The 12,580-nt window shown below is 38.5% G+C and overlaps 1 protein-coding gene across 4 annotated transcripts in view; it reads right to left on the bottom strand.

The window, feature by feature from the left end:
* LOC128690944 (uncharacterized) overlaps nucleotides 1-12,580 on the bottom strand; it is a 78,699-nt gene that overhangs the window by 37,994 nt on the left and 28,125 nt on the right. For 3 of the 4 annotated variants that reach the window (XM_053779737.2, XM_053779736.2, XM_053779738.2), the window contains exons 8-9: nucleotides 9,243-9,422; nucleotides 8,902-9,123 (exon numbers count right to left, since the gene is read on the bottom strand). In XM_053779737.2, coding sequence (XP_053635712.2) covers nucleotides 8,902-9,123; nucleotides 9,243-9,422 — 402 coding nt within the window. The remainder of the gene's footprint in view (nucleotides 1-8,901; nucleotides 9,124-9,242; nucleotides 9,423-12,580) is intronic. The other variant, XM_070088398.1, reaches the window with a different exon arrangement.

Genomic DNA, 12,580 nt, shown 5'->3' with positions numbered 1-12,580 from the left:
AAAACGGTCGGAGTTTTTTTTTTTCATTATGCACTGTGTGCTGCAGAATTTTTTTTATATGGTGCACACTGACCACACAGACCCATTCTCTCACATGTGGGCCTACCAGCTTTCTCCTGCTTGATTTCAAGCAGCTAGAATTTACGAGTATATATACGTCAAAAACGGTGGCTCGTAAGACTTATATATACGACCGAAATAGTCAAAGGGTTAAGTTAGCAACAGAACTAAACATAAAGAACAACAAAAAATGTAAAATGCACATACAGTACACTCATAACTTACTTTAAAATATTTGTAGTCTTAATGTAGGGTAAAAGGTGAGTAGTATTTATTATAAAAAGTCAGGTGTGGTAGCCTGCCCAACTACCACACCTCACAATGCTTATTTGTTTTCCTACAACTGTATATATTTTCTTTATATATGTAGTGGATTTCTTATATAATTTTGAAAAAATCTTGAAGCACCCCAAAGCAATTATTATTATTATGCTTACTTCCACTGACATCTTGTTCACTGAATTTAATCATTTCTAACTTGGCATTTAATGTAAGAGGCTGATGACTCCTGTTTTTAAAAATCACAACTACCCTTAGATGCCATCCTAAACAAGATACACAAAGAGACTGTAAACAAACTAAGAGTGAACAGGTGGTGGGTGGTCAGACAAATGCAATTCATACATGTTCATTTCCCATAATGCATGCATCTGTGAAGCTATTTTCCCACAATACAAGCATCTTACATTGTGTACAAGTTGACTTCATGTTAGTGCAGTAGAATAAATAACAGTAATGCTCCCATGCTCATGCAACAAACCATTTTTAGAGTGAATGAAACTAAGAGTGAAGGCATACGAAAGGAACATTTTTCTACAGTTACCCTCCAGTAATACTATACTGTACACAACTTCTCTGGTGTTGGACTAGAGAAAACAGAATTCTTGCCATCACTACTACAAGCTGCCTGGCAACCACATCTCATATTTATGTCAATTTGTTCTACTATGGTTGTACAGTGGACCCCCGGTTAACGATATTTTTTCACTCCAGAAGTATGTTCATGTGCCAGTACTGACCGAATGCCTGTGTACAACATCGCAATTCACACAACCATTTAATTAACTACAGAAACTCAAGACTTATAGCCACAGAAGACAACACTCAATACAGAAGAATCCTGGAATCATCGCTCATCTCTACAACCAACAATTTCAACCAGAACAATGGCTTCTATAACATAGCTGAACCACTCGCCAAGAAACTTCTTCATCGCTATCCCACATAAGAACATAGAACACTGCAGAAGGTCTACTCACAACTTGTCCAATACCCCTGCCAAGCTACCCAAGACTCTATAACCCCACCCGGTAGATCATCAGATGCAGCATTCTCCACCTGACCTCAACATTCTGAACATGACTATAAATACTCTCGTACCTTCCAACCCCAGGTAGATCCGTGTGTGACTTGAAAAAGCCCACTGTGTGGGTGAAACGTTGTCAATAAAGGATCACATTATACTGCATTTGTGTTTATATTTCCACTGACCGAATTTATTCCCATAAGGAATATTGTGAAGTAGATTAGTCCATTTCAGATCCCCAAACATACACGTACAAACGCACTTACATAAATACACTTACATAATTGGTCGCATTCGGGGGTGATCGTTATGCGGGGGTCCACTGTATTTATTATGTTTATATGGTATGTGGTGTGTTTCTAATATAATTTTGAAAAAAAAAAAAATCAGAGATAATGAAAATGTCTATACAGGAGGCCCGCCACATTCACAAGGGTTAGGGGATCCTAACCCTTGTGAATGTCTGGTTTTTGCCGAGGTGCCCAGATACAACAGTTTAGAAGCACATAGTTTTATTTTTTTTTTCAACAAGTTGGCAATTTCCCACCTAGGCAGGGTGACCCAAAAAGAAAGAAAATCCCCAAAATGAAAATACTTTCATCATCCATTCAATACTTTCACCTCACTCATACATAATCACTGTTTTTGCAGAGGCACTCAGATACAACAGTTAAGAAGCATATATAGATACAATATAAAAAGTGACCTGAAATAATTACAACATCAGGGCCCCAATTCTATATATACCATCCTATTACACATCCCACCAAACTGCCAATATCCCAAACCCCTCCTTTAAAGTGCAGGCATTGTACTTCCCATTTCCAGAACTCAAGTTCAGCTATATAAAAATAACAGGTTTCCCTGAATCCCTTCACTAAATATCACCCTGCTCACACTCCAACAGCTCATCAGGTCCCAAAAACCATTCGTCTCCATTCACTCCTACCTAACACGCTCATGCACGCTTGCTGGAAGTCCAAGCCCCTCGCCCACAAAACCTCCTTTATGCCCTCCCTCCAACCTTTTCCAGGACGACTCCTACCCCGCCTTCCTTCCCCTACAGATTTATACGCTTTCCTTGTCATTCTACTTTGATCCATTCTCTCTAAATGACCAAACCACCTCAACAACCCCTCTTCAGCCCTCTGACTAATACTTTTATTAACTCCACACCTTCTCCTAATTTACACACTTTGAATTCTCTGCATAATATTTACACCACACATTGCCCTTAGACAGGACATCTCCACTGCCTCCAAATGCCTCCTTGCTGCAGCATTTACATCCCAAGCTTCACACCCATATAAGTGTTGGTACCACTAAACTTTCATACATTCCCTTCTTTGATAACATTTTCTGTCCCCACATATACCTCAACGCACCACTCACGTTTTTTCCTTCATCAATTCTATGGTTAATCTCATCCTTCATAAACCCATCCGCTGACAAGTCAACTCCCAACTATCTGAAAGCATTCACTTCTTCCATACTCCCTCTCTCCAATGTGATATCCAATTTTTCTTTATCTAAATCATTTGATACTCTCATCACCTTACTCTTATCTATGTTCACTTTCAACTTTCTACCTTTACACACCCTCCCAAACTTGTCCACTAACCTCTGCAACTTTTCTTTAGAATCTCCCAAAAGCACAGTATCATCAGTAAAAAGTAACTGTGTCAACTCCTATTTTGTATTTGATTCCTTATAATTTAATCCTACCCCTCTCTCCAACACCCTAGCAATTACTTCTTTTATAACCCCATCTATAAATATATTAAACAACCATGGTGACATTACACATCCCTGTTTAAGACCTACTTTTACTACTCATCTGAGTCTTCTTTGATTTTATCTTTACAGTTCTTGTTCTTACTACTTTTCCTTCCATATCCATGGGTAAATGGAATAAAAATCTTTCCTCCATAAGCCATGTATGTTGTAAAAGTTAACTAGAGTGCCAGGAGCAATGGGCTAGTAGCCCCTTTTCCCATATAGCATACTAAAAAGAAAAAGAAGAAACCATGAAAGTACAATTATCAGAATAGTATATATAAATACTACACAATAACTTGAAAACTCTTTAAAATTTGGAAAGTTTCCAGACATAATCAATTAACACAGGTCACAGAGGATGTAAACAAACAGTGGTGCACGGACACTGACAGTGAATCAGGGAGCAGTATAAACAAATTTCTGGTTGTAATTTGATATGTCCTAGGTAGTAGGTTGGTAGACAGCAACCGCCCAGGGAGGTACTACCGTCTTGCCAAGTGAGTGTAAAACGAAAGCCTGTAATTGTTTTACATGATGGTAGGATTGCTGGTGTCCTTTTTTCTGTCTCATAAACATGCAAGATTTCAGGTACGTCTTGGTACTTCTACTTACACTTAGGTCACACTACACACACGTTTTTTTTTTTTTTTTCAACAAGTCGGCTGTCTCCCACCGAGGCAGGGTGACCCAAAAAAGAAAGAAAATCCCCAAAAAGAAAATACTTTCATCATCATTCAACACTTTCACCACACTCACACATTATCACTGTTTTTGCAGAGGTGCTCAGAATACAACAGTTTAGAAGCATACACATATAAAGATACACAACATATCCCTCCAAACTGCCAATATCCCAAACCCCTCCTTAATAAAGTGCAGGCATTGTACTTCCCATTTCCAGGACTCAAGTCCGACTATATGAAAATAACCGGTTTCCCTGAATCCCTTCACTAAATATTACCCTGCTCACACTCCCAACAGATAGTCAGGTCCCAAGTACCATTCGTCTCCATTCACTCCTATCTAACATACTCATGCACGCTTGCTGGAAGTCCAAGCCCCTTGCCCACAAAACCTCCTTTACCCCCTCTCTCCAGCCCTTTCGAGGACGACCCCTACCCCGCCTTCCTTCCCCTATAGATTTATATGCTTTCCATGTCATTCTACTTTGATCCATTCTCTCTAAATGACCAAACCACCTCAACAACCCCTCTTCTGCCCTCTGACTAATACTTTTATTAACTCCACACCTTTTCCTAATTTCCACACTCCGAATTTTCTGCATAATATTTACACCACACATTGCCCTTAAACAGGACATCTCCACTGCCTCCAACCGTCTCCTCGCTGCTGCATTTATCACCCAAGCTTTACACCCATATAAGAGTGTTGGTACTACTATACTTTCACACATTCCCTTCTTTGCCTCCATAGATAACATTTTTTTACTCCACATATACCTCAATGCACCACTCACCTTTTTTCCCTCATCAATTCTATGATTAACCTCATCTTTCATAAATCCATCTGCCGACACGTCAACTCCCAAGTATCTGAAAACATTCACTTCTTCCATACTCCTCCTCCCCAATTTGATATCCAATTTTTCTTTATCTAAATCATTTGATACCCTCATCACCTTACTCTTTTCTATGTTCACTTTCAACTTTCTACCTTTACACACATTCCCAAACTCATCCACTAACCTTTGCAATTTTTCTTTAGAATCTCCCATAAGCACAGTATCATCAGCAAAAAGTAACTGTGTCAATTCTCATTTTGAATTTGATTCCCCAAAATTTAATCCCACCCCTCTCCCGAACACCCTAGCATTTACTTCCTTTACAACCCCATCTATAAATATATTAAACAACCATGGTGACATTACACATCCCTGTCTAAGACCTACTTTTACCAGGAAGTAGTCTCCCTCTCTTCTACACACCCTAACCTGAGCCTCACTATCCTCATAAAAACTCTTTACAGCATTTAATAACTTACCACCTATTCCATATACTTGCAACATCTGCCACATTGCTCCTCTATCCACTCTATCATATGCCTTTTCTAAATCCATAAATGCAATAAAAACTTCCCTACCTTTATCTAAATACTGTTCACATATATGCTTCAATGTAAACACTTGATCTACACATCCCCTACCCACTCTGAAACCTCCTTGCTCATCCGCAATCCTACATTCTGTCTTACCTCTAATTCTTTCAATTATAACCCTGCCGTACACTTTTCCTGGTATACTCAGTAAACTTATTCCTCTATAATTTTTACAGTCTCTTTTGTCCCCTTTCCCTTTATATAAAGGGACTATACATGCTCTCTGCCAATCCCTAGGTACCTTCCCCTCTTTCATACATTTATTAAACAAAAGTACCAATCACTCCAACATTATATCCCCCCCTGCTTTTAACATTTCTGTCATGATCCCATCAGTTCCAGCTGCTTTACCCCCTTTCATTCTACGTAATGCCTCACGTACCTCCCCCACACTTACATTCTGCTCTTCTTCACTCCTAAAAGATGGTATACCTCCCTGACCAGTGCATGAAATTACTGCCTCTCTTTCTTCCTTAACATTTAAAAGTTCCTCAAAATATTCTAGCCATCTACCTAATACCTCCATCTCCCCATCTACTAACTCCCCTACTCTGTTTTTAACTGACAAATCCATACTTTCCCTAGGCTTTCTTAACTTGTTTAACTCACTCCAAAATTTTTTCTTATTTTCATTAAAATTTCTTGACAGTGCCTCTCCCACTCTATCATCTGCTCTCCTTTTGCACTCTCTCACCACTCTCTTTACCTTTCTTTTACTCTCCATATACTCTGCTCTTCTTATAACACTTCTGCTTTGTAAAAACCTCTCGTAAGCTACCTTTTTCTCTTTTATCACACCCTTTACTTCATCATTCCACCAATCACTCCTCTTTCCTCCTGCCCCCACCCTCCTATAACCACAAACTTCTGCCCCACATTCTAATACTGCATTTTTAAAACTATTCCAACCCTCTTCAACCCCCTCACTACTCTATCTTTGCACTAGCCCACCTTTCTGCGAATAGTCGCTTATATCTCACCCGAACTTCCTCCTCCCTTAGTTTATACACTTTCACCTCCCTCTTACTTGTTGTTGCCACCTTCCTCTTTTCCCATCTACCTCTTACTCTAACTGTAGCTACAACTAAATAATGATCCGATATATCAGTTGCCCCTCTATAAACATGTACATCCTGGAGCCTACCCATCAACCTTTTATCCACCAATACATAATCTAATAAACTACTTTCATTACGTGCTACATCATACCTTGTATATTTATTTATCCTCTTTTTCATAAAATATGTATTACTTATTACCAAATCTCTTTCTACACATAGCTCAATTAAAGGCTCCCTATTTACATTTACCCCTGGCACCCCAAATTTACCTACTACTCCCTCCATAACATTTTTACCCACTTTAGCATTGAAATTCCCAACCACCATTACTCTCACACTTGATTCAAAACTCCCCACGCATTCACTCAACATTTCCCAAAATCTCTCTCTCTCCTGTACACTTCTCTCTTCTCCAGGTGCATACACGCTTATTATAACCCACTTTTCACATCCAATCTTTATTTTACTCCACATAATCCTTGAATTAATACATTTATACACCCTCTTTTCCTGCCATAGCTTATCCTTCAACATTATTGCTACTCCTTCTTTAGCTCTAACTCTATTTGAAACCCCTGACCTAATCCCATTTATTCCTCTCCATTGAAACTCTCCCACCCCCTTCAGCTTTGTTTCACTTAAGCCAGGACATCCAGTTTCTTCTCATTCATAACATCCACAATCATCTCTTTCTTATCATTTGCACAACATCCACGCACATTCAGACTTCCCACTTTGACAATTTTCTTCTTCTTATTCTTTTTAGTAATCTTTACAGGAAAAGGGGTTACTAGCCCATTCTTTCCGGCATTTTAGTTGACTTTTACAACACGCATGGCTTACGGAGGAAAGATTCTTATTCCACTTCCCCATGGATATAAAAGGAAAAGTAATAAGACCAAGAACTATTAAGATAAAATCAAAGAAAACTCAGATGAGTGTGTATAAATAAGTGTGTACATGTATGTGTAGTGCGACCTAAGTGTAAGTAGAAGTAGCAAGACATACCTGTTATCTTGCGTATTTATGAGGCAGACAAAAGACATCAGCAATCCTACCATCATGTAAAACAATCACAGGCTTTCGTTTTACACTCACTTGGCAGGACGGTAGTACCTCCCTGGGTGGTTGCTGTCTACCAACCTACTACTACATGTACAAGCATATATATACATACACATGCATCTGGGTTTTCTTATATTTTCTTTCTAGTTCTTGTTCTTGTTTATTTCCTCTTATCTCCATGGGGAAGTGGAACAGAATTCTTCCTCCGTAAGCCATGCGTGTTGTAAGAGGCGACTAAAATGCCGGGAGCAAGGGGCTAGTAACCCCTTCTCCCGTATAAATTACTAAATTTAAAAAGAGAAACTTTCGTTTTTCTTTTTGGGCCACCCTGCCTTGGTGGGATACGGCCGGTTTGTCGAAAAAAAAAAAAATTTGATATGTCTGTACTAGCAAATTGCCTTAAAGCAAAGTGCTGTAAAGCAGGCCCTCCTGTATATTAACTGAGGCCAAATAGGAAAGAAATGGATTAGTGAGCTACATATTCCTAGTCTGTAAGAAGGCTTTTGATATAGTGCCACTTAACAAATCTAGTGTAAAAAAAAAAACGGATAAAGGAGTAATTAAGTCAAAAAAAAAACCAGTTGCTATAAGGGACGTTACATCTGTTTGGTAGTGTAACTAGTGAAGTTCCACTAGTTCCTCATACTGTTCCTGGATTGTATATATTACCTGGTCACAGGAGTTAAATACAACATATTCTTATTTGTGGAAGATAACAAAATAATGAGAATAAAAATCAAAAGAAAACAGCTTTGGAATAAATATAACCCCAAACCTGCCTCCTGATGTACATATAAATTGAATAACATCAGCAGGATAGTACATATATGCTTCCATACATAAAATGGTTTTCAAGAACCAAGACAAAGACTAATTCAAAACACTTTATACCTCATATGTGCAACTTATTCTTGAATATGCAGTGCCAATGTTAAATTCTTGCATAATAAAGCACAGATAAAAGCTTGAGAAAATGTAAAAGAGAGCTCTATGACTGGTGTCTAAGCTGAGAAGAATGAGCTATGACACGTGCATTAACTACATCCTATGTCACTGCTACAGTGAAGAACAAGAAGGGTTGCAATCACAGCACACACAATGCTACAAGCATAGACAGGGATGCAACAAGATAATGGCAGCATGGGTGGAAAATTACACACAAATGAATCAAAGGGATATTACAAAGTTTTCCTTAAAGGTAAGAGTTGTAAATAAGTGGAATGAAACAATGGAAGCCAACTCTGTACAGTGGTTCAAAAACAGATATGACAGGTTCATGCATGTCAGTCAGTTGAAAGTTAAGAGGAAACACCTAGAACTGCAACTCCTCCCACCCAAAATTCAAGAGGTAAAAATTACAAATAGATAGTTACTGCAAATGCAGAAAACAAGACGTCATGTAAGTTAAATATACTAAATTGATGACATGAATAGTATATGATAATAAACAGATGAGTCAACAAAACAAGATGAATAAACATACAAGTGAATGGATTATAGCAAAAGTCAACTAACCAGCACCTATTTCCCCATTGATAAGTTCAATGCTGGAGAGGAGAGTTGCTTGGGCATCACTTGAAGGAGATGCAGAAGAGAATGTGGAGGATGGCACATTACTATCTAAAGTGACTGAGGTGGAGGATGATGCACCACCAGCTGTTAGTGGCAAAAGCTGATCCATCATCAGGTCTTTATCACCCAGGAGTGTTATGTAGTCCAACTGAGTTGTGTCTGTAGCTGTACAGGATAATGAATTACTCATTATGAGGAGATAATTAAATACTGATAATTACTTATAACTAATATAATTATTGTTACTTCAAATAATCCAAATAAGCAACTACATGCAAACTCACTCAATATGGTATGGTTTTTGAGCATGTGCTGCCGAAGATTAAATTTTGAGTTGTAGCTCTTGTCACAGGTATCTATTGGACAGTGGTAAGTAACTTTATTGTTATTGTCTTTTGTTTTACCCTCATGTTTCTTTAGGTGTACATATAAGCTACTCTTGGCAGTGAACTTTGCATTGCAGTCTGAAAATGAAAAAAATCTGCATTATTAAGATTTCACATTTCACCATGGAGAGAAAAAATGCACTCCTTGAATGCTAAGCAAGTACATACATCGTATACCGTATAAGTGTTGGAAGCCCTACATTAACAGACCTTGACAACTATTTTTTGCCTTGAGTATGTACACCTGAATGCATTTGTCATGGTAAATGATGCAATAGTAAAGGGAAGGGGGACAAAAGAGATTATAAAAATTATAGAGGAATAAGTTTACTGAGCAATCCCTTCTCCTGTATATATTACTAAATGTAAAAGGAGAAACTTTCATATTTCCTTTTGGGCAACCCCGCCTCGGTGGGATACGGCCGGTGTTGAAAGAAGAAAGAAGTTTACTGAGTATACCAGGAAAAGTGTATGGTAGGGTTATTATTGAAAAAAATAGAGGTATGACAGACAGTAGGATTGCTGATGAGCAAGGAGGCTTTAGAGTGGGTAGGGGATGTGTAGATCAAATGTTTACGTTGAAGAATATATGTGAACAGCATTTAGATAAAGGTAGGGAAGTTTTCATTGCATTTATGGATTTAGAGTGGATAGGGAAGCAATGTGGCAGATCTTGCAAGTATATGGAATACATAGTAAGTTAGTAAATGCTGTAAAGAGTTTTTATGAGGATAGTGAGGCTCAGGTTAGGGTGTGTAGAAGAGAAGGAGACTACTTCCCAGTAAAAGTAGGTCTTAGAGAAGGATGTATAATGTCACCATGATTGTTTAATATATTTATAGATGGGGTTGTAAAAGAAGTAAATGCTAGGGTGCTGGGGAGAGGGGTGGGATTAAATTATGGGGAATCAAATACAAAATGGGAGTTGACAAAGTTACTTTTTGCTGATGATACTGTGCTTATGGGAGATTCTAAAGAAAAGTTGCAAAGGTTAGTGGACAAGTTTGGGAGGGTGTGTAAAGGTAGAAAGTTGAAAGTGAACATAGATAGAGTAAGGTGATGAAGATATCAAATGATTTAGATTAACCCTTTGACTGTTGCAACCCCAAATACTGAGGTGTCTCCTGGTGTTGAAAAATTTTTTGAAAAAAAAAAAAAAATTCTTATGAAATGATAGAGAATATTTTCCCAATGGTAATGACACCAAAAGAGCGAAATTTGATGGAAAACTTATGGAATTACGCTCTCGTGAAGTTAGCGACCTCGGCGATATTCAAGAATCGGCTATTTCACCCACTTTGAGCCCTATTTTCAGCTAATTCCACTGTTCCAGTCAACCAAACTCATAGCTATTTCTTTAGAACTCCATTTGTTCTATCGACTGAGTACAAGAAACTGCCCATTTACCGATTTCAACTACCCAATAACGGGGTCAGAAATATTGCAATTTGGTCAATTTCACGGAAATTAAAAAATATGCCAATTCCAAAACAGGGTCCAAAATTAACAATACAGACATTCCTGGCTCTGAAATAACATTTTTGTTGTTTATCAGTCATGTCTCCAGGCCCCTCTGATATTACTCTTGCTTTCTATTTTGAATTTTTATTCAAACAAAAAAAATAGAAAATTTACTGTTATGCAGACTACTGCAATATTGTAATAATTGTATAAATAATGTCAACTCATTCATGACTGCATATTAGAATGGCAAAAATCAAACCTTTCCCTACTTTGAGCTCCTTTTCAAGGTTCTTTTCATAGTAAAACCAATCAAAATCACTTCTATTTCTATCAAATGAGACCAAGAAAATGAGAATACGACCATTAATCCTATACGAAAATACACCACAAAGTTGGCGTTTTAATCCAAAAACACGGTCGGAGTTTTTTTTTTCTCATTATGCACTGCGTGCTGCACGATTTTTTTTACATGGTGCACAATGACCACACAAACCTAGAAGTAGCAAGACGTACCTGAAATCTTGCATGTTTATGAGGCAGAAAAAAGACATCAGCAATCCTACCATCAAGTAAAACAATTACAGGTTTTTGTTTTACACTCACTTCACAGGACGGTAGCACCTCCCTGGGTGGTTGCTGTCTACCAACCTACTACCTCTACCTTCATGTCTTAATATATTTCACACAACTTCTATAAAATAAATAAAAACGTCATCTTTCTTTCAACACACCGGTCGTATCCCGCAGAGGTAAATAAAACAATGATTATAAAGCTGTGCACTGTAAGTCAGACCCTTCTAGGAAATGTGGGAGATGCCTGTTAAGTCTTCCCCCACCCCTCCCAAGAAATAACAGAATACCACAGATCAAGAACTTCAGACATGTGTCCTGGGTGTTATAAGAATGCTGACTATTCACCAACTAGGGTGTTACTCCTCTACTTTATCAACTATGTGCAATATTTCAACTCTTAATTGATTAGAGGAACAAGCTTGCATTTTGCAGAAATATACTCAAACATTACATATCATCAAGAGCTAAAAAAAAACACTCAGAAAATGAGTCAAATAGCTGGAACATGCTGCCACACTGAAAAGTAAACAATGGCAGAATAGCGGCAATGGCAATCACAGCCTCAGATAGCAACAGTGACACTTTTAACAGCTAGTTATACAATTTTTTTTAGAGGCAGTGGAGATGTCATGTCTGAGGGCAATGTGTGGTGTGAATATAATGCAGAGAATTCGTAGTTTGGAAGTTAGGAGGAGGTGCGGGATTACCAAAACTGTTGTCCAGAGGGCTGAGGAAGGGTTGTTGAGGTGGTTCGGACATGTAGAGAGAATGGAGCGAAACAGAATGACTTCAAGAGTGTATCAGTCTGTACTGGAAGGAAGGCGGGGTAGGGGTCGGCCTAGGAAAGGTTGGAGGGAGGGGGTAAAGGAGGTTTTGTGTGCGAGGGGCTTGGACTTCCAGCAGGCATGCATGAGCATGTTTGATAGGAGTGAATGGAGACAAATGGTTTTTAATACTTGACGTGCTGTTGGAGTGTGAGCAAAGTAACATTTATGAAGGGATTCAGGGAAACCGGCAGGCCGGACTTGAGTCCTGGAGATGGGAAGTACAGTGCCTGCACTCTGAAGGAGGGGTGTTAATGTTGCAGTTTAAAAACTGTAGTGTAAAGCACCCTTCTGGCAAGACAGTGATGGAGTGAATGATGGTGAAAGTTTTTCTTTTTCGGGCCACCCTGCCTTGGTGGGAATCGGCCAGTGTGA

The sequence above is a fragment of the Cherax quadricarinatus genome, chromosome 24, assembly GCF_038502225.1.
Source record: "Cherax quadricarinatus isolate ZL_2023a chromosome 24, ASM3850222v1, whole genome shotgun sequence".
NCBI classification, from domain to species: Eukaryota; Metazoa; Arthropoda; class Malacostraca; order Decapoda; family Parastacidae; genus Cherax; species Cherax quadricarinatus.
The sequence above is the reverse complement of the archived record's forward strand: the minus strand, read 5'-3'. Positions and strand labels throughout refer to the sequence as shown.